This window comes from Oxyura jamaicensis, chromosome 4 (genome assembly GCF_011077185.1).
Source record: "Oxyura jamaicensis isolate SHBP4307 breed ruddy duck chromosome 4, BPBGC_Ojam_1.0, whole genome shotgun sequence".
In the NCBI taxonomy this organism is placed as follows: domain Eukaryota; kingdom Metazoa; phylum Chordata; class Aves; order Anseriformes; family Anatidae; genus Oxyura; species Oxyura jamaicensis.
In genome coordinates this window covers 26,408,237-26,431,880 of record NC_048896.1, presented here as the reverse complement: position 1 = coordinate 26,431,880, position 23,644 = coordinate 26,408,237, and the positions used below count along the sequence as shown (strand labels likewise).

General features: G+C 35.7%; 1 protein-coding gene across 7 annotated transcripts in view; it reads right to left on the bottom strand.

The window, feature by feature from the left end:
- The window catches only part of CCSER1 (coiled-coil serine rich protein 1), a 712,119-nt gene that overhangs the window by 208,702 nt on the left and 479,773 nt on the right, over positions 1 to 23,644 (bottom strand). Inside the window, exon 10 of one of the 7 annotated variants that reach the window (XM_035326093.1) lies at positions 19,100 to 19,911. The exons of the other annotated variants lie outside the window; for them this stretch is intronic. Coding sequence (XP_035181984.1) covers positions 19,831 to 19,911 — 81 coding nt within the window. The 3' untranslated portion in view covers positions 19,100 to 19,830. Of the gene's footprint in view, positions 1 to 19,099; positions 19,912 to 23,644 lie in introns of those variants that run through there. 7 annotated transcript variants of the gene reach the window in all.

The following is a 23,644-nucleotide window of genomic DNA, read 5'->3' as shown; positions in this document are numbered from 1 at the left end:
AAATATTTGTTGTCTGTTTAAGGTGAAGTTTCACTGTCATTAAAGTAACAGTATAGAACATTTCTTAGCTTTTATTTTATATTAATGTTTCTTTCTCTTTTATGGTGCAAGTCTGATTTTATAGGACATTACCATCCTGTGTTTCAGGAATAGCAACCAGATCTTCACCAGTCCCCCACAGTGCCTCACATAAAGCTGCATATTTCATCCTATCTTACTTGCCATTCATGCCCACCCACAAGAGACACATTACTCCAAAGAGTATAGCATTGCTATTCTGATGATACCTAGATTTATTTCTCCATTAAATATTAATGATGCAGTATCCTGGTATAAATTTAGAGTGCATTTTTAGATGTACTAACCTGTACTAAACCGTAGCTATAAAATGGATCTATTTTTTTTGCAAGACAAATTTTGTACTGTCAATATACAGTTAACTGCTATTTTATCTTGTCATTTCAAATAATTATCCCCCCTCCTGAATTTCTATTTGTATTTTTAGATAATTCTAGTAACACTGTAAATCATCAGAAAAAAAAGTAACTGAAAATACTTTAAAGAAATTAATACTTCTGTAACAGGTATACAGAAATGAGTTGTGTACAGTTATGCTGAGGCTTGTACTCATGTTGTCTCACTAATTCTTTCGTATCTTTCAATAACATAACTTGACTTTAGATAGGCACTGAAATAAAATGGCAATGCTTTTTCCAAAAAAAAAAAAAAAAACAAAAACCCTCAACTTTTGCAGAAGAAAATATAATTTTAGTGATTAAATTAAAATTGAAACCTCAGATTCCATCAGCTACCCACAGGACTAACTAGTACATTACTTACCAGTCCTCCACCATCGAGCACAGCAGGAAAGACACAAGACATGTAAAACAGCACAAGCTGGTTTTGGATATCATAATTTCTAGCACTGTCAATAGGGGACACTTATTAAGATAATTCCTGTTATCTATCATTCAGCACATCTCTCAATTTAGCAACCCGCTGCCTCAGCAAAATGCTTTGCTGGCAGCTTGCAGGCTCACATTTCCAATGTAGCTCATGTTCTCCACCATCTGATCAGTATAAATCTGAAAAAGTAGAGGTCATTGCAAAGGTAACAGTAAACAATGAAAAAAGCAAAGAAAAGGAAATATGAGCTTATTGCCTTATATGCTAATTGCCTTACTTTTATGCCCCAACAATGTCGTTGCAGAGGTCAGATTTGGAATCACCACTTTTCCTAATGAAACAGGACTTTTTTTTTTCCTTTTTTTTTGTATACGACTATTAATATATACATTTAATATAAAACTACACTTCTCATTATACTGGCTGTTACATTAAGATATGCACTACAAGAAAATAATTTTTTGAAACACACAGATATAAGTATTTTTCTTTCTGATAGGAAACCATGCTTTCCTTGGAACCAAATCCTCTTCTTATCTCTGTATAATGTCTTCTTGAAAGGAACCAAGCAATAAGAAGTGCATGCAGGCTTTAGGTTTACAATGCTTATATTTGACTGGTGTAATAGTAGTACAAACTAGCCAAGGAAGCTGTGATCTGAGTTGGGCATGGCTGGAGATAATGAATCCTTCTACACTTCAAAAGGAAAAAAAACAACACCCCAAATAACCACACAAAACAGCCAGACGGCTCACTTGGAAAATTAAAGGCAATGTCCTGATATCTCTACAAGGTAACCCAAAATAATGTCTATCTGCAACCAGAAAGTACTCAATTGACACAAAAGCTATTTTGTTGATACTATACAAAAACAAAATGGTACACCCTTAAATCAAATTCAACAGGACCGGAATGCAAAAGTGTAATCCAATTGATCATCCACAACAAAAAACAGCAGGACTCAACTGGTTACAAGTAAGTCCTCTCTTTTTGAGATATATTTCTATATTTTGAGTTACCTTTCTCTCTCTCTCTCTCTCTCTATATATATATATATTTTCCTTAAAGCCTGATACGTTAGCTCAGCCTTGCTATGTAGGTTATGTCAAACCACAGGGAAAATGAGATACAGTGCATACCAAGAATGATTAATTTTGAAACATCATAAGGCTCATAGGGTACGTTGCTGTCCAGCTGCCCCGTATTTTGTGATGCGTTAATCAAAATAACAGTTCAAATAGGTAATTAAAAAACCCTTAGATGCTAATAAGAATCTGATTAGCTAATGGCCTTTGTACTTGTAGTTGGTCTGGCTGGGATGGAGTTAACCTTCCCTGCAGCAGCCCATACAGCCCATACAGCTCTGCACTTGTAGCTAGAACAGCAGTGATATCACACACCAGTGTTGTGTCTGCTGCTGAGCAGTGCTGGCACAGCATCAGGACTCCCTCTAACCCCTCCAAAGTCAGTGGGTGGGTGGTGGGCAAGAGGTGAGGAAGGAACTATGGCAAGTTCTCTTTAACATCTTCATTGATGATCTGGATGAGGGGATCAAGTGCACCCTCAGTAAGTTTGCAGATGACACCAAGTTAGGTACGTGTGTCGACCTGCTTGAGGGTAGGAAGGCTCTGCAGGAGGATCTGGAGAGGCTGCACCGATGGGCCGAGGCCAACAGTATGAAGTTCAACAAGGCCAAGTGCCGGGTCCTGCACCTGGGGCACAACAACCCCAAGCAGAGCTACAGGCTGGGAGATGTGTGGTTAGAAAGCTGCCTGGCAGAGAAGGACCTGGGAGTGATGGTTGATAGTCGTCTGAATATGAGCCAGCAGTGTGCTCAGGTGGCCAAGAAGGCCAGCAGCATCCTGGCTTGCATAAGAAACAGCGTGGCCAGCAGGTCCAGGGACAATCGCTTACTGCCCCCCTGTACTCGGCACTGGTGAGGCCGCACCTCGAGTACTGTGTTCAGGTTTAGGCCCCTCGCTACAAGAAGGACATGGAGGTGCTCGAGCGAGTCCAGAGAAGGGCTACGAAGCTGGTGAAGGGTCTGGAGAACAAGTCTTACGAGGAGCGGCTGGGGGTGCTGGGACTGTTCAGCCTGGAGAAAAGGAGGCTCAGGGGTGACCTTATTGCACTCTACAGGTACCTGAAAGGAGGCTGTAGCGAGGTGGGGGTTGGTCTATTCTCCCACGTGCCTGGTGACAGGACGAGGGGGAATGGGCTAAAGTTGCGCCAGGGGAGGTTTAGGTTGGATATTAGGAAGAACTTCTTTACTGAACGGGTTGTTAGTCACTGGAATAGGCTGCCCAGGGAAGTGGTGGAGTCACCATCCCTGGAGGTCTTTAAAAGACGTTTAGATGTAGAGCTTAGGGATATGGTTTAGTGGAGGACTTGTTAGCGTTAGGTCAGAGGTTGGACTCGGTGATCTTGGAGGTCTCTTCCAACCTAGACTGTTCTGTGAACATCACCAGGGCAGCTGACCTAAACTGACCAAAGGGATATTCCATACCATATGGCGTCACACTCAGCAATAAAAGGTGGAAAAAGGAAGAAGAGGGGAGGGGTGGGCTCTCGTGAAAATGTCTGTCCTTCTCCCAAACAATGGCTACGTGCATTGAGGCCCTGCTTCAAGGATGTGGTCAAGCATCACTCACTGGTGGAAATAGAGAGTCATTTCTTTCCTCTGCACTTCCACACAGCCTTTACTTTATTTTTTATTTTATTTTTTACCTTTCCCACTTTTCCATTAATAATTGTTTTTCCTTTAATTAAATTATCCTTATCTCAACCCGTGAGTTGTTTCTTTCTTTTTCTTCTTCCCCTCCTCTTCTGAGGAGGGGGAGTGAGAGAGTGGTTGTGGTGGAATTCAGCTGCCTAGTAAGGTAAAACCACCACAGTATTATAAACTCCTTTTCATTTAAAATATGGATGTCAAACCATCACACTTTTTACCTCTACTGAACATATATAAACCAATAATGCAGCATCACAAATTTTATGCAAATATTAATAAGAAAAGCTGGTACCATTTTCTAATAAAGAATAAATCTTGACATTCAAAAAATTCAAAGCACTTCAGAAAATGGCAAAGAAGGAAACTGAGGTACAAAAGGAAAAACAGAATATGTGAGATCATACAGCAGCAGCATCATCATAAAGTCAGAAAACAGGTTTTCTGCCAGCAAATTCAGAAGCTTTGCTGCTAAACAATGCTGGTGAGACACAAATGGAAGTACAAAAAGGTAAAGGAAATGCCAGAGTAATTCTCAATACACGGAGTGACATTACAGCTACATACACAGAACAAGATGGCAATGACAATGAGAAAGCAAAAATACCAATATTAACGTATCATTGATATATTGCTCCCTTCAGCGTCATAAAATTTATGACAGCATTTTATCTTCAACAAGCACCTAATTAACATGTAGAACTACTTCTACGTTTTTCTAAAAGCTATAAACTGATTCGGGTGGTAATTCTGTGAAGACAGTAAAATGAAAATGTTCATATACGTGGTGCTTTGGTAATAGGACTTACAAAGCAGGCATGGACTATTTATTTTTGTATATGCTAATATAGACTTCTGTTATCTTTTTGAGATGAAGTGAAATGCGCTTTATAAGACTGAGCTTAAATTGCACTATCCCTGTGAGAGTTCCTCTTCCTTCTGATCATGTTGTGCATGGTTTTATTTTTTTATTTGTTGTTTGTGCTTTTTTAAAAAAATTGATAGTGATGTGCAAGGATAGTTTTTTAAACATCAAATTTCTCAGAGAATAACTTTTAATGTTTGCATGTCTAAGAAATATCATGCCATCATACCGTCCCTTCTAGAGCTGTCCAAAAACCAGACAAACTGGTCCAAAACAAGAGAAGGAGTCTTCCTGAAGGTATTTACATCACTTATTACATCATCATCAAGCACGTGGGCCATTGATTGCTAGTGTGTCAATTGCTCACCATTTGCAGCATGGCTTTCTAGGAGAAAGCAAATTGCAACATTTTCTGTCAAGGAAGATCTGTAGCAGCACAAAACAAATTCTCCGACCACTCTAGGTATACCAATATGTTTCTCCAAAACCTGCCACACATGAAAGAAATCTGCTTATGATCAACCGCCTGGGAAACTTCACATAAGAAGTGTTTCGAATCTGAGTTGATATGAGATGAAGGTTCCAACCCTTTCACAGAATCGTTAGTGCTCACCTGAGCTCAGGTGGCCTACTGAGATGAATAACCTTGCTACAACATCAGACAAACCTTATACATAGAACAAGGGAGAAGGCGTAACCTGCTTTTAGAAAATCTATTTGATGAAAATATCAAAATAGTAATCACAACCACCACATGTCTGGTCTCATACATTGCAACTCCACTGCACAGATTACTTGGCAAGTAAACATCAGTGGACCAGGTACTCAGAAGTCTTGTACCAGGCTAGACAAACTTAGGAAGGAGACACCAGTTTCTCAACGTTCCTGCATTGGGACCTATCTCCACCTATCTCTTGTGTGTGCAAGTCACACACACAGAAATTGAATATGAATACTTCAATCCATATTTCTCTTTTCACCACCTCTTCCTTATCTCTTTAATGTTTTTCATGGCTTTAGGTTACTGTAGGTTAGTTTATTTCAGGTTACTTTAGGTTACAGCCAAAGCTCGACTTGCATTGCACATCAACACTAAATTTATGTGCCTTGTGCTAGTCACCTGTGAAAACATGATGAAATTCCTGCACTCTCCAAGAGTCACAGAAGCAAATGGAAGCAGAGATAAATAAAATTACCACTGAATCTTCTACAAATCTTCCAGTTTATTAAGATAACATAGTATTGGTTGCTCACTTTGAGCACGCAGGATGCATCAACTGAAAAGATGCATCTTTTCATCTACTGTTACCTGAAGTTAACAGCAGAACGTTACGTCATGCATTTATCTACCTATATTTAGGAAAACAAGGCTTCAATATATCCACTTTCAATGGAAACCCTCAACACGTCATGACATTTCATTAAAGAGTCCATAACACCTTGATAAGTCACCTCTTAGCTGAAACTATGTTGTCATCATGAATTATATACTACAAAGAGGATTTTATTTAATTTTTTTTTAAAGGAATGAGGTATATACGTAACAAGGGGATCCAAAACTTGAATCTGCCTGTACTATAATTTAACAGCTACACCAGGTTGTTAGGAAAAAAAAAAAAAAAATAATTCCCTGCAAATGCAACACTTTCCAGATATTTTTAAACTTTCCTCTTGCACCATAACGACCAGGATACGGTATCTTACACCCTGGTGTAGCAAAAGGTAAGGCTGAAGCCATGTCCATAGAAGACTTTAGATCCATTTAGAGACACTGTTTAAATTCAGCCGTGAGGCTGGTATCTGTGTTATTGACATACAAAACACCCTGATCAACCAATTCCAAACACAGAAAACCAGATATTACTGTCACTGTACAGGCATAAAAATATTTGCAAGTTGTATTGATGCATTAATCCTTTCTTCCCACATTTATTAAACCATCATCCCATAAGATCTAGTGACACTTGACTGAATAGCTGTCAACAAAAGAGAGAAATGAACATTTGGAGCTAACATACTATATAAACATCTTCCTCCTATACTCATGGGTTTGCAGGATGTTAGATTAAGGATGGAGCTCAAAGACACTTCAGTTGAGTTTAGGGAATAAATGTAAGGATGGGTGCTTCTGAAAATAAGATTAATTTGTCTAAATTAAATATTGATGAGTAGATGCATCTATCTCTTGCCAGCCTTACACTAATAGCAATAAGTTTTCCTAGCAAACATTAAGCTACCTCTTTCAATAGCTTCAGGGTTTCAGCACTATGGTACATATAAGTAACTGAACTATTTTTAATAATCCAGCTGAAAACACAGTTCACAAAATTAGTAGTGTTGCTTTATTTCTAAAAGCAAGTCTATCAACTAACTACACTGTGTGACTCTGAGGTTGATTATTTAAGGATTTAAAACATTAGGCAGTGTCATGGTTTTCATCTATTTATTTATTTAGGGCTGGGACAAGTGTTAATTTCCTTCATGAGGGCTTGTACGATGCTGAGTTTTGGATTTTTGATGAGAACAGTGGTGACACACCAATGTCTTTAGTTGTTGCAGAGAAGTGCTTACACCGAGTCAAAGACTTTCCTACTTAATGCTGTTCTGCCAGCAAGGAGGCTGGGGGGTGCACAAGAAGCTGGGAGGGGACACAGCCAGAACAACTGACCCAGACTGACCAAGGAGATGTTCCATATCATATGGTATCATGCTTAGCAACAAAAGCTGAGGTAATGAAGGAGGAGGGAAATGTTTGAGTGATGGCATTTGTGTTCCCAATAAACGGTTAGGCGTAGTGAGCCCTGCTTTCCTGAAAGTGGTTGAACATCTGCCTGCCAATGGGAAGTAGAAAACGAATTCCATGTTTTGTTTTGCTCCCTCCCCACCTCACCCAACCCGTTTCCTTTAAAGTTTTACATATTGATTAACGTCTGGTCTTGAAATGCAGTCCCCAAAACACTGCAGAAAAATTAGTCATTTTTTTAGAAAAATGAGTCAATTCTCATATTCTGCTGGTGTAACAGTAATGCTTTTTTGTAGCAAAATAGTTCCTTTAAATTGTTTGATAGAACTTTCTCTTGCTGCTTCAGTTCCAGTAATTTTTCAGTTGCATATAAGTTTAGTAAGGACTAACAGAAACTTTATCTTCTTCTGGCCCCAAAATGCATTACATCAAAAATTTTAAGTACAAAGACAAAATGTTAAAGTGTCTCAACAGTCACAGCTGGATGAAGCACTACTAGAAACCAAACCTGTAAATATCAGGTAAATCTCAGTAAATAAACACCTATGAGCTTTTGCTGTTCTCTAGTAAATTCTTATTTTTCCCCAATAAGAATTATATTGTTTAACATCTGAAGACTCACTTGAAAATGAAAACCTCTCAGAAGATCTTCCCAGAAGCTTTTGTCAAGGAATTTATAAATAAATGATAAACCTACAGAAAGAAATCTGTCCATTATGGTGCATATAATTTTTTATTTAGGGGAATGTGTAAAACACATTATAACCTGAAAACTAATAATTGAGTTGGCTTCCCAGAAAATTTCTTCTTTTTCAGAATTTTTGATTGCTCAGATATCAAAGTGCAAGAAATTATATTTCACTGCATATCTTAAGATACTTATTATTACACAAAAAAATTCTCATATCGATAATTAAGCCACATATTATTTGTACCCCACAATCAACTTTATTATATGTTAAGATTCCTAAGAAGAAAAAAGAAGTATTTGTCAAAATGATAAAAAATAACATAAATAAATAAAATAAAATCTGGAATCTCCCTATCTCGTATCTGCAAGTAAACTTACTTAAATTAAATGTGATAGTTAAATAAGACACCACTAACTAATTTATAACTTCAAAAGATGAATCTAGATTCAGAATCTGTTTTAAGATGTGTATTTGGAACCTGTGCCAAAAATTATTTTTTTCCCTTCTCTGTTCATAGAGCATTAAGTAATAAGAACAAAACCTGTTTGCAAACATAAATACAATGAAGCAGTCCTTAATTAGTATATGTAAATGTATGTTTAAAATTATAACTTCTACTTATACAAATTTAGAGATTTTTCTGTGTAATTAGATGTACATTTTAAGGATACGCATTAATCATAATTTGTCTTTGCAAATAGGATTAATTAGTGTTTGTAATAGCATACGCAAGTGGAGATTAACTGTGAATAACACTTGCTCAAGTAATTGAATAAATGAAATCAGCACAACTTTTATCTGGGGGGAGGAGGGGAATGATAACAAGAGAGCTGTACTTCAACATAATTTTTGAAACTTTTGTAGTAAATGAAAATATACAAAAACATAGATCATGCCCATGTAAAAGACACTGTAAATATTGCTTTGATGGACCTGCCTGCTTTGGTGTAGTGGTATTGATATGCACAGATTAGGATCCCAGAGTTCAATGTGCTAAAACATGAGACAAACAAGAAAAGGAGACATAATATTTACATTTTTTCTTCCTCAAAAATGATAAATACCCAAATACACACAGTGTGGTCTTTTACACAGTTCTGTAAAAAAATGGATGTGGTCAGAATCTAAGTAATTATACTGCAAATGTCACACAAAGCCAAACAGCAGGAGAAAGCTACTTTCTGATAAAGTAGTGCCATATTGTACTATATGTAGACTTAAAATTTTACTGTCTTCATCAAGCACTTTGCACATAGAAAAATTCAGTTTCATTTTACAAAGGTAATAAGATTTTCTAAACGCTGAATGAGTAGTCCCCTGCTCTCTCCAGTCACAGCACAAAGAATATTAATAATAATAAAAATAAATATTACCTATATATCTCTTCCTAATTTTTTTGGACCCAGACTGATATAGATTGTGGCCTTTAAACCCCATGGAAGGGTAACAAGGCATAACTCCAGTAATTTTTGAATTTGGATAGCTAAACCAATTGCTGTCCCCTTAGTTCTCAGAATTTGTAAATAGATTTCTTTCAATCTTGATATATATGTTCTTATGAACTGTGAAAAAATAATAATAATAAAAAAAAAACATGCTATCCTATTTATGCCATACAAATAAATGAACAACCCATTCAATTTCAGATTCCATTATGAAAAAAAAAAAAAAAGGATAGGTCCCCAACTCTGACACACTTCACAGCAACCTATTTGCACCTTTCAAAGGCAAAGCAGATTTCTATTTAAGCAATGGTGAAAACCTCTTACAGAGAGTACAGCAGAAAATCCTTACCAGGACGTAACAATTTCATGCCTTCATACAAAGTGACACAGCAATAAATACTAATTAACACATGATGCAATTTGCACCATATTTCATGTATAGAAGTTTCACACTGGAAACCTCCACTATGCTAACTGAAAATACGATGGAAAAAAAAATCATTATTGAAAAAGAGCTCTATTTAAAACAAACAAACAAAAAACAACAGCAACACCAAAAAAAAAAAAACAACACTGTAATTATTATTTCTTCTGCAAAACCTCAAGTCTCATATTTGCATAAGAAGTTGTGACCGGGGCATTTACATTAAGAAGACATTTAAAATTCCAACATCTTGATCCACATCTACAAAATATATATTTTTTTGGAGGATGTTGACCGCATCTGGAACTTAAATACTTCTCTGTATTTGGACTGATGTGGTACAAAAATTAACATACTAGGAGTCTCTGAGTAGGTTTCAGGTTTCTGCAAAATCTTCAGTGAAGATTAGGATTCATGTACCGATTCAAGACTGCTCACCAACAAATGTCAGTGTTAATTGTTTTTAGAAACCAGTTTTGTTACTTTTGAAGATGCTGTTAAAGACTTTTTGTTGTTGTTTGTTTGTGTTCTTGAACAGAGGTCCCAGATCTTAAGTATTCATTTAGTGCAAACTTTGATTCAATTGGAGAAAGATAATTATTTTCAAACAAGAACACCGCAGTAAGATATTAAGCTACTGAAGTTAATGTTTGTTGCAACAAGTAACTTAACCCTTTTCAAAAGGCAGTATTATTAAAACATATGGAAATAAGGATCTGGGATACCACATTAGCATTATACTAGCATTTGTGATCCTTTGATATTCTACGGTGTGATTTGAGTTCTGTTGCCATTTACAGCTAGTGATGAAATTATAATCCTTCTATATAAAGAATCAAAGACTCATTGAATAGCTTGGGTTGGAAGAGACTTTATAGATCATCTTGTTCCAACCCCCATGCAATGGGCAGGGATGCCACCCACTAGGTCAAGTTGCCCAGGGCCTCATCCAACCTGATTTTCAGCACTTCCAAGGACATGGCATCCACAACTTCTCTGGACAACCTGTTCCAGTGCCTTACCACCTTCTGAGTGAAGTATTCCCTCCTAACATCTAATATGAATCTCCCCTCTTTTAGTTTAAAAAAATCCCCCCTTGTCCCTTCATTACCTGCCTGAGCAAAAAGTTGCTCTCCATCTTTTTTATAAGCCTCCTTTAAGTACTGAAAGGCTGCAGTGAGGTCACCCTGGAGACTTCTTCAGGCTGAACAGCCCCAGTGCTCTCAGTCTTGTCCAGGTAGTATAATCATGTAACCACAAGATGGTTTGCCCACTTTGTTTAACTAGAAACAAGATAACTGAATTTAAAAAGGAAAGTTTACATGCATGGCTATCAGTCAACCCGCAAAAGACAGAGTTGGCCAATTCCGATCTCACAGCTTCCTTTGAATTAAAGGGGTGTCAGCATAGCTATCTAACATCAGCCAATTGCTTCTTACAGTTACAGATCATTTGATCAATTATTTTGGAAAGAGCCTGAAGAATACACTAGCAACACACAACAGATGAAATAGCTGAAGATTTTGTGGCAATTGTCGAATTAACTTTTTTTTTCTAACATGGGCATACAACTATTTTCTCATAATTAATATACAAGTTGAAATTTATAAAACTTGTTAGTAAATATTATGTAACATATATATTTTTTTCAATTGTAAATTCTATTTTCACCCTAAAGTTATCCCTTTGGACTTCATTGGTATCTCCAAAAAACTTGCATTCCAGGTAATAGGTTCTGCATTATCAACATTGTTACACTCTACCTGCCCCCAAAGATTACATTTTAAGGAAAGATTAAAAACAAGTGTGGAAATTGACAGAAGTTGCATGTGGGGAAGATGACCGTTAAAAAAAATCAGCACAAAAGTAGCATGGAACTTGAGCTACGGACAGGCTAAAAATTTGATATATATATATGTATTAAAAAAAGAAATAGGTAAACAACAATGGAGACTAGAGAAGTAGAGAAAAGGATAACAAGGCACATCTGCAAGAACAGAAAGTGAAGGCATTGTATATTTTACAAGAAAAAATAGAATAAATATGGGAGAAGAAACATTTTATTAAACATATTATGATAGTCAGCCCTGTTCCCCTTCACGATCCCTCCTTCTCCCTGCCCCTTCTAAAAATGAGGAAAGTTTCCTGTAAGCAACAGACCTTTTTCAGAAGTAACTTATTTGTTAACCTGTAAGCACTGACCTAGACTTTAGACTTGTGCCTTGGAAGAGGTAGAAGGGTGAATAATTGTCACATGTTAGGGGATGTTTCCCCACTAGCTATCTGAAACGTCATTCTTGCACATACACATCGTAGAGCAAATCTATATAACTATGGGTTACAGAATAATGTCACATTTCTGTTGTGGTTTTATTTAATAAGTTATGGCAATGAGCTCTAGCAACAAGCAAGCAAACAGATAAATTAAATCATTATGCGTGAAAGAAAACCTAAATACTAAGAAAATGTGCAGAAGAGATATTGTGTTCTAATGGGCTCACCACCCTAATGCCTTCAGGATAGTTCAATACAACATTCTGGCATTCGAAATTGAACATGGAGGTTGTATCAGGGTGTTCACATTTCTTTGTTTTTCAATCAAAAGAGAGCTTCCTCTGGCTATAGATATTGAGCTGTATGCTGTAAATATTTCTGTAGAAGTTTTCTCTGAGTCTCTTGGATAAGAAAATCTAAAGAAGGAACATGCCTCCTCTGGGCAAGAATTCACTAGACAAAAGAATAGTTTAGTGACTTCTGTAACCTTAAGATACTGACCTTTAAAAAAAAGCCTTATGTGAAAAGAGGAAGAAATCCCACCATGCAAGATCTTCAATTGGTATACTTTTCCAGGTTTACTCAATAATATTTTTATTTCATCTTGCCAGTGACCTACACAAATTAATTCACAAACAAGCTGTGTATTTTACAAGCTCATGGCCTCAAGTCTCTGAACATGTTTTTTATGCTCATGCAGAAATACTGGTACTAATAATAGATTTAATTAAATTTATCAAGGGTAAAGCAGAGCATTGCATTCATTACTTACGACCAGAGTGATGGGAAGCAACAGTTGGAACAATACAAGTAAAAGCAATGCTGAAATTAGTGTCTTTAGTAGAAGGAAAGCTGTCCAATACCATCAAAATATTAAAACTTTATTCTAACAGTAATTCACCTGGAGTTTTAAAAGACAGTTTTAAGAACTGCATGCTATATTTGCCTGCAATAACAAGGATTATGAGATCTGCACTGAAGTGTGCAAATTAGCATTATGACAGTGGAATACATCATGTCACTGACCTCTCTGCACACTTGTATGCTATGATCTTTCACTAATGTGTGATATGGAAAACATAAAAAAGCTTTCTACGTTTGCCAGAAAAGTGGCAAGACCTACTGAAATTAATTTCATTATGAAATATAACGCAAAACACTACTGAAAAGTAAGCTTTGTGGGAGACTAAAGTTTTCTGTAGATGCCCCAATTTGTAAGTATTTTAATTAAATTGTACATCTGCATTGCCATCTGAAAGTAGCTATTTTGTAGGCATTCCAAGATCCATGTTGACAGCACAGAGTAAAGCTCTCTTGATATTTGCCAACCAGAATCTATTACGAATAGCTCAAGAAAACCAAAGTTTGCAAAGTTCTTAATTGATATAAAACAAAATAAAACAATACAAATTTCTCGATATTTAAAGAGGTATCTAAAATTACCTTAATATTCAAAGAATTCGCAATGGCTTTTTATTTTCTTTTTGCACATTTTCAACACAGCAGCTAGCATTCTGAACTATAGGAAAAGAAAAAATATCACGTCCTACTCCCTATACTCCCTAGGAACTATTCTGTATGGGCCGCCACCATATATTCACCACATGAATGTTAAAAAAAAAAAAAAAAAAAAGAAAAAAAGATGTGGTACACCACTTCGTCAAAACTTTTCCACACTAGCTGTGTTAAATGCTTTCTTGTGACTCGTTCTCTGGCAATTGAACCAGCCTTTGTACCACCTAGCAGTTTGTTCAGACACCACTACATTTTCTGAAGAAGCACAGTCAGCCCCTCCATTTTAGAACCCAACTAAAAAACAGGAAGGCTCTAATGACTCTGACCTCACAGCCTTGAGTTCACTGATATGCTCTCAACAGTTGCAGAGTTCCATCAGCAGTATTACCTGTGGTTTCAGCTCTTATTAGTTGTGCAATTCAGAAAGCTTCTTGCACAGAAACAATGTGCTCACTTCTATTTACTACAATGATTGGAAATTCCTGGAATTATTTTGTTATACATCTGTACTAAACAATCTTAGGTAGACAACTAACATGTTAGCTACTGCTTCTCTAGTAAGCTCCTCCTGGCCTTTGGGGATAGTTTCACTAGCCTTCAAAAAACCTTGTGAAAGCAGGAGTATGAGCAAATACGGGACAAACTCTGAACAGTTCATGTTAGTCTCTGTGTTCACTTTGTGTAATTATGTAAGATTTTTCAGGGTATTTGGATTCTTGCAAAATACATAGAATCTTAAAAGTCAACTCCACTGGAGCCAGAGAGGCTCCACTTTCCTACTGAACTGGTCCTTTTGCAAACTTGCACTCCAATGGGGGAAACTTGTCTTTCTTCATTTTGTCTTTCAATTTGTCCTGATATTAATAATTTCTTCTCAATCATTTAAACTACTGGAAAAAGTAAAGATGTACACAGACACAAATGTATTCAGATGTGCACTTAATAATTGCACATTGGTAAACTCATGTCTCCTATGTCTGAACTTACAATTGTTTCACATATTTTAGGTGTGAAGATCCTGCTTCATCTGTGTTCATCATCCACTCCTCTTATCCAGTTGTGGTTTGCTCTTAATTGCTTAAAACCATAATATTTTGTCAGTGAAGGTGTTGGCATTTCTCCCCAAATATTGGTTAGTATGTATGCATCATTACCCAATACAGATCTAACCCTCTTATTTTAGTATCAAACACAAACCTATAAATTAATTTCATCATGAGAGTCAACATTAGCAGCACTACCAGGTTTCTTCTGAATGTTTCTAGATGAATAAAAATATCCCTGAAAGTAACAAAGCTGGCACTAAATACCAGGTTTTAACATAATATACAAATGATGCACTTGCACCTTCAGCATCACTTGTGCACACAAAATACATCTTTGCAAGTTTTTTATGCAGTGTGTTTGCTAGTAAAAAACAAACAAACAAACAAAAAACTTTTTTCTTTTATTGCTGGTATCCACATTCTGTTTTCAATTTAATACTTTTTTGTACACTACAAAAGAAATGTGCTATTGTTCCCCAGATATCATTTATAATCCTTTTCCATCATCATACTCCTTCTTGCTGCTTTATTATTAATGCTAATTTTCTTCTCCTAAGAAGTAAAAATTTCCATTACTAAAAATGAATAAATTAATGAAATGAACTAGAAATGCACTGTATTGAAATAAAGGCATAGTACACAGCCTGGTTGCAGTTCTCATTGCGTTTCTATTGAGAAAGTACCAGCAATAGGGCAGTGATATACATGACATTTTCTGTTTCTGTTATTGGTGTGTAACATAGGTCATACATTCATTGTATGCTAAGGTTAACCTTCTAAGCTCCTTCAGCTTTGAAGTTTATATAAAGGTCTAAATCATACTGAAGAATTTAAACTATAATCTAAATGACCAAATCATATGCACGCACCTATAAAGTTAGCACTGGATCAATTCAGCTCCAAAAGATAAACCACAGCAAACAACTACTTAAGAAAACAGACTTTCCAACACTGTCACTATGCACATACCTAAATACCTATGTCCACAAACAGCCCCAGTGATTATGTTTCTTAACAGACCTCTTGTACACTTTCCTTATTGGCCCAAATGCATATTGAGTTACAGTAGAATAATTTATGTGCCAGCATTTACACTGTTCTTCAGGTTTCCACACTGAAATTGCTCCAGAAGATCAGGTGTTTTTGTTTAAGCAACAAACCAACCAACCAACCAACCCACCACAAAAAACAACCAACCACGCACACTGACAAACAAAAAAATCTCCCTTCAGTTGAAGCAGGACATATCCCTTCTTCATCTGTATCCCACCCCATGTTTTTGGAGACTTCTCTGTCTCTCTAATTGCTTGCCACTCTTAAAACTACTCTTGGTCCTTCTCAACATCTACCACAGAATATTTGCTCAAGCTGTATCATTTTTGCACCTGTGTTTTGTTTTGTTTTTACATCCAGTGACTCAATTTCCACTTTTATCACCCTCACACTATCTCAAACAGCACTACACACAGACCTTTGGCAATCGCTGGAGAAAAGTGCAGAAACTAAATTCAGGTTATCTGATACCTCTTGCAAAACATTAATTGGAAAAAGGCATAACTTGTTCATGTCAATGCTCAGTATGAGAATAAAGTATTTTGCCAACATGGTTTAACATTGTACATCTAGAAACACCCAGATGCTGTTGCTCGTAAGAAGACAGTCCTTCAGAGACAGTCCTTCAGTCTTTTTTTTTTTTTTTTTGTCTGGCCCTCCTAAAGGTTTGCTTTAGCTCATAAGAGCAATTATCTGATGAGCAGGTTATTATTATTATTTTTTTTCATAATTAGTTTAGCTCTGTAACTAACAGTAGATGCTATGCCATACAAATGTACATGTCTGTGTCTTGCAGATACCAGTAACAAACACTTCTTCTGTGAAGAATGATCTTTGAACAAAAAGGAAACCAAGACATGTATATGCATGAGTGACAGCTAATGCATTAAAAGCACAGGCATTGGATGATGATGATACCAGATGCCCCAGGGCTATGAACAACTCAGCAACAGTCAGTTACTCACCATCAAAGGAATGAAACCTTTGGAGCACAGTAAAACCAGTTGCAAAGATAACAGGGTCATCATGTGGACTTGCAGATCAATGAGAAGAGCAAGGTGTAGAACATGTTAGCAAACTTATACAAGAGATCCCAAGAGGGCCCCCAAAATGAGAAGGAAAGAAATCAATGTTAACATCAGACTCCTGACAAGGAGCTGTGATACCAGATTTGCTGTAATGGGACCACTCCCATGACTGACCTGGAGCTATTGACCTTCAAATCAAGAGAGGTAGTGCAATAGTGAGTGTAACAAGAAAGTTGGAGGTACTAGGATCTTTGTGTAAATTTAATTTTGTCTGTTTATAATTTGAAACAGAAGTGATAGTATCATTGTAACTGCAATAATAATAATGATAATATATTTGATTAAATTGTTAATACTTCAATTAGACTAACAAAGTTCTTGTCCATGCATATAAAGTGTGGGTTTTGCTCATGAAAAGGTTTTGAATGTAACAGCCTGGTGTGAACTCAACCTACTCTGCAAGGTGGCAAAAATCATCAATGGATTAACTGCAAATATGTATATTCTCCTATGTAACATATCCAATATTATTACCGCTCTTTCTAAAATAGTTGTTTTCCTCACTATTATACATTCAAAAGAATTAATTGCTAGAGCAACTATGAACTATTGGATTGCTTTATGTTTGCATACTAGAATAACTGTCCTGTCAACTATTTTTTCATCCTCATCATAAGCATAAAATCTGAATGCTACTTCTGTACTGCTAACTGCTGCCAAGCAAAGAGAAAATCCACTCTATATCAGAGGAAGATAAATCCTAATAACAGTTCTCCATTCAAAGTAATTTCTAGAACAAGTGACTTTCGTATGTTTATGACCTTAAATAGGTATTTTGATTGTGTCTCCCTGAAGTCTAAACATCTATTTATCTATCATGACTTTTTTCCACACAATTGGAATGCTATGTGAGCAAAAAAACAATCCCGAGTAATTTTTTATTGGTTCATATGGTTAAGGTTAGAAAAAAAAAAAGTCATAAAACTAAAACAAATTAAGAAAAGGGTGTTGGAAATTATGAGTAATTTCCTGGAAAAGTTAAAATCCCAACTCTTATGCTCATTACCCCCAAAGTCAAAGGACCGTGCTCAGTTTTGCAATGAAGTGACAGGTGCTAGCAACACCTCTACCACATGAAAGTTTTAGAAATATGCTAGCTAGTATTTTACATACTCTTTTATAAAGACTTAGGAGAAACATACCAAGACTGATCATTTAGTAAGGAAAACTATTTTTTCCTTCTCATCTGAATTGTGTTTTTTTTTTTTTTTTTTTTTTTCCTTCTACTTTTCTTCTTTCACTGCTGGATGCAGTTTTTTCACAACTCTCTTCATTCCCTAGATCTATTTCTTTAAGCAGCATACTAATCTCTGTGCCAAAGCACCACAATGAAAAATGCTTTCCCTATCCTCTTCCAGATAACATTATCCTACACAGACTGAAATTATTAGCATAATAAAGATGGTGATGAAAAAAACAAAAAAAGAAAGCATGACAAACAGCAAAAGGTAGGCAATTCTATGCTGAAAGATTATTGAAAGGATTCTCAGGTACCAAGGAAGAGAAGGAAGAATGGCGACAGATAAAAGTTCAATAAAGAAGGTGAGGTTCAAAAAGTGTAATATGCATATGCTTATTTCAGTTGTTTCTGTAAAGTATTTGCTACTTATACGTTTTTTCAAAATACTTCTGACAAACAGAAAAAGAACTATGCAATTATATACACAAAAAAGTCTCAGGAAGACTGACTGAAAGAACGAGAGGATGCTAAAGACTGCTGCTGTAAACAAAAGAAGAAAAGATGAAATAGATTGGTAAATAGTGGCACCATGTTAAGTGGTACCATAATAAGCCAAGATAATGAAACATCACCTGTGAAGAAGGTCCATTCACTTTAAAGAGTTACAGGACTTTTTAGTTATTTCCTTTTATTTTCAGTTCAGATCCATTTCAGAATAACCGGTGAAATGTTATTTTTAAATGAGAGTAATATGGCTGCAGAAATTAAAGCCAAGGATGCTGAACAGTTGCTCAGGTTGAATAAAAGGTCTACTATACGCTACATGGCCTGATCAAAATGGTACAGTAAGAAGGCTGAAGTATTATCTCTTGTTGGTAGAAGAACATATTAGCAGGAAAGGTTTAAGCATACTGCTGGCACAGTTGCCTTCTTATCTTACCTGGTAAAGGTGGGTGAATGAAGTACATCCTCAGGTGAATTAAGTCAATCAGGGGTAAGGGAACACTGAAAGAAGTGGTGACAGGGTTTGTGGTGAACCCTCCATTTTGCTTCTGATTTCTTGATGTATAAGGCCATAATCCAGCGATGACTTTCTCTCTCTCTTTTTTCTCTCTTTTTTTTTTTTTTTTTAAAAAAAAAACTACTCTAAGTAGCACCTTCCTGTCCAAGAAACACGGTATTTCTTTTGCTCACATGCATTGGTGGTGTCTTAGCAACATCCCTTAGAAGCCAAAGTACTCGAAAAAAATACCATAAAAAGTAGAGTAAAGCTGTGATTCAAATGGATTCAAAAATCACAGCGTACACTAGGATCAGCTCTCTCATTTCCTAGGATAAAGCTGAGTGAATTCCAACCTTATAAAAGGTTAAGAAATCCCCCGCAGAAATGTCTCTTGAATCTCACATGTAAATTACAAATATGAATTCATCAAACAGAGCACATAGTGAAAGGCACCGACCCTGCATTTATAAACAGTGCAAAGTTATTATTGGAAGGCAAAAAATATAAGGTTGCGATACTAATAGTTTCCTTAGGTTTCCATATCTTGATGATGTATTTTCAAATCTCAGAGTCAAGCATCATTGAAGTATTTTCTTACTTGTTGTGAATCACCAATGGACAATTAAAGTATGTACAATAAGAATAAATGAATTTTATTTCAGATAATAACTTCATGATATCTTACTAATAATTTACTCGCTGATACATTTAATAATTAAGATATTGCTGACAAAAGAGTGATGTTTGGCTGTTGATAATGTAAATACAAAGTAATTCAATTTTGCCAATAATGGTAACTTGCAGCTCATTTCAAATACAGCAGTATTTAATTAAATCCATAAGTGTGGAGTGTCCAGATGTTGTTTTTTTAATTTAATAATGATGGAACCAATGAGATGCTGATAGGTTTGTAAACTAAGCCTTCAGAACATGAAGAATTCCACAGGGCCTTTAAAAAAATAAAAAGAAGAAAAAGAAAAAAGAAAAGAAGAATGAAATGAAATGAAATCTTAAAGATGCATGGTTTGATGGCAACACAAAGTTATATGAAAATCGTTCATTTCTGCTGTATGCCAGCATGCAGGCAGCATGTAATAATAAAGCTTCTTTCACGCCAATGATCAACATAACAATGAGTTAAATGACAATGCATACAAAAATGGAAATACAACTCTTCAGCTTGTGTATGACAGTTCTAGTTAGAAAATATTTTCAACAGATGCCATGTTTGTACAGGAAAAAGGTCACCAGAATGAGACAGTTTATGCTAATAGAGGGAATCTATATGCAGCATGCACACAACAGGAAAATATTTCCACATTATGATAAAACTGTGTAAGTAGATCATTCTGCATTGAAACACTCATTTTAAACTCAATAATATGTAAATAAAATAAAATACATTCTTAAAAATGCATTGCTTTACAATACTGTGTTTATCCATTGTTAATTTCTGAAGTTTGCTCATTGATCTTTTCTTCCAGCTGAGTCTACGTTTGTTTATTTTAATATATTTTTAAGAAAATATGCCCAAAACTTATTTTAAAACATTGCTATGTTCGACAATTTGCATTAAATTGATCCATTTTACTAAATACTGCATTCATTTCCTTCTGATAACCTATTAAAATTTTTAAATCAACTTTTCCTTTCTCATTTTACCTTTCTTTTTGACTAGTCATTATTTATAAAGGAACAAAATTCAAAAGCTTTCAGTGCTGCTAAAATATTCCCAAACCATTCTCTGGCCTTATAAATAGGACACTAATAATATTCAGTGTAGTGCATGAACAGAATCAGTAAAGCATGACTTGGATTGACAAAGATGGCTTTTTTAAAATTTTAACCAAGTAAAAACTATTGAAAGGTCTCATTTTTTAGTGTCCTACTACTTATCTCATTAGTGTAACAGACAGAAGATGCTTGTGACAGAGTAATACAGATGAAGGAGAAAGATGGAAAAGTAAAAAGTCAAGAATATCTTATTACACTTCGTACAGATGTATTACAGAAAGACTATGTTTTAAAAGATGCAGACACTACAGTATTATTCTAATTTTGGTCTACGAGGAGAGTCCGCTATTATATCAAACCACATTTTACTACAGATATTACAACTTACTATTTGTACAGGCAGCTAGAAGCCAAGCTGAATTCTATAAATCACAACTGAAGAGCATTTGCACTTACTGAGCACCACTACAGAATGCAAAGTAAACTAGTTAGTGGAAGCCTCTCTGATTTCCACACTGCAAAGTCACAGTTCCTACCCCAAAGCCCAGTTTACTTTTAAACTAATATATGTGACAAACTTTATCAGAACTAACACAGCAAATAACCTGGGCTTTGATGGTTAGGCAGTGTGTTTGGAAAGGTTTGGTGGAAAGCAATCATTAAGAACAACAACAACAAACGTTTCAGCAAAATATTTTGCAATCAATACATGGAAAGTTTGAAAGAATTTGCAGGAGTAGGACAGCCTAGAACACATTTTGCTTAGAAGTTGTGAAATGGCGTACTGAAAATGGGGAAACTGGACATGAGAAGAAGAGATAAAACAAGAAATAAATGAAGAAAATGTAGTAGTAACATACAATAGCAGGTGGACATCAATTTCCCAAGCTAAAAGAAAAAAAAAGAAAAAGAGCAAAAGGAGAAGCAGGATGATTTTCTGTTTTAGGTGATATAATGCAATCCGTTTCACACTGTAAAAAACTATATGATACTGTGGACTGTATATATATATATACATATATATTTAGATATATTCAGATTAAACTAGAAAGTTTAGGTATGCTAGTATTCTCTTCCCTTCCAAAACGAGAAGACATAATGCATTGAAGTTCCACATGGTATCCATAAAGCCTGGTGGACAGGGAAGAGAAGCAGGATTGGTAGGAGGTGGAGGGGAACAGTTAGAGCATCCAGATACGTATCTGTCACTCCCTTCTAGTGAAATAAAGAGGTTCTGCAGAGAGAGGTGCTCAAAGTTTTGAGAAGGAAAAGCTATCAAAGGTAATGTAGAACAAACTACAAGAAAAATACCCTGAAAATGTATTAGTATGGACACCTATTGATTTTAATTTTGCATGGTATTACAGGGCTTTGGAGTTAGTCTCTGCTTGTGTATCAGCCAGCACTGTTGTAAACATAATGCTGGTGGTCACCAAGGAAAGATAATTATTGTTTGTAGCTATGCAAATAAAACGGTAAGCAAGCTGGTAGCAATAATATGCAAGTTTGTTGTCTGAGACTCTAGAAGCACATGACAAAGTGTAAGGTGATCACTAAGATGGAATGGATACTCAGTAAAGTTAAAAACCAGTCCAAAACCCATTTACATCAGTTTCACTCTCAGTATGAGAGACAAAGCACAGAACAGCAGTTCAGGGTAGTGAAATCTGTAATATCAGCAATAAGGAAAACACAGAAAAGACACTTTAGAAATTACGTCAATTCCTAGAAACTTCAACTCCAGATAGAATAAAATTAAGGACAAATCATTTTCATCTGAAAACTGACAGACTGATGATGAGCTGGAATTCTTTTTCTGACTGAAATAGAGAACTGGCCTGTGATTGTTTGATTCTGCTTTCAGGACACATGTTCATGAAAACTCATTTGCAATGGCACATGCTTGTGTGCTTATGTGATGCCAGCATGATACTTAGGACTATTTATTTAGCTTCATTACTAGATTTGTATCAGTTAACATGATATTGTTATCACTCACAATGTTAGTTGTATAGTAACCTGATTGGCATGTAAGAAAATATTTGTTGATCCCTCAATATAATAAGGCCATGCAGACAGAGAAAGGTGAAGGAGGTTAAATTGACATTGATTATTTCAGAAACATCATCATTTTGCAATCTCCCACATTAATCTGTTGTGCACATGGCTCTTTCTGCAAGACTCCCAAAAAGTTTTAAATTATTCTTAGTTCACATACTTTAAGAAAGATTAATTTTAGGACTATCATAAGGTAGAAATTTATTGACATTCTATACTAGAAAGCAATTAGCTTTCTAAGAAATCTGGATTATTTTCTAATATGTTCCCACAATACACATGGCAGCTAGCTTGATATTTTGCTTTCAGTGTAGTCAAGTAGCATAGAGATCATGTTAAACACTTCAGGAAACTACTATTTCTCATTTTGGAAGAACTCTGGTTCCCTTTTCAAAACTTACTTAAAACCTTGTAACTCTATAATTAAGTTTTTATTAGGTTGTTATAATACAGAATACAAATAAAGCATTGAGTTTTCTTGTTCAAATGACTCTTTATGAGTAACGTTATTCCTACTGCTACCAACTTTGCTTCTACTTGCTTGCTAATACTGTACTCAAACCATTTTAATGGGAGAATTTGTGCACTGCATGGGAGAAAACAAATATAATAAAATTGCTACCAGCAATTTAAAGATAGGGAAAAGATTACATGATCTCAAACTCTGCTGATCTTCTTGATAGCTAGAATCTGACTCTATGTTATATTTTCATAAGGTGAAACATTCTATTAATTTCCACTTTGGAAACCTGTCACGTACCTCCCAAAACTCTCAGAGTGGACACTGTCTTCACTTCACTTTTGAAGTGCAGTTCCACAGACAAAAAAAACATTGCTCCCCTTTAAAACCTTGTGTTTTGTCATTCTTTACCTATTCTTTCCTATACTAG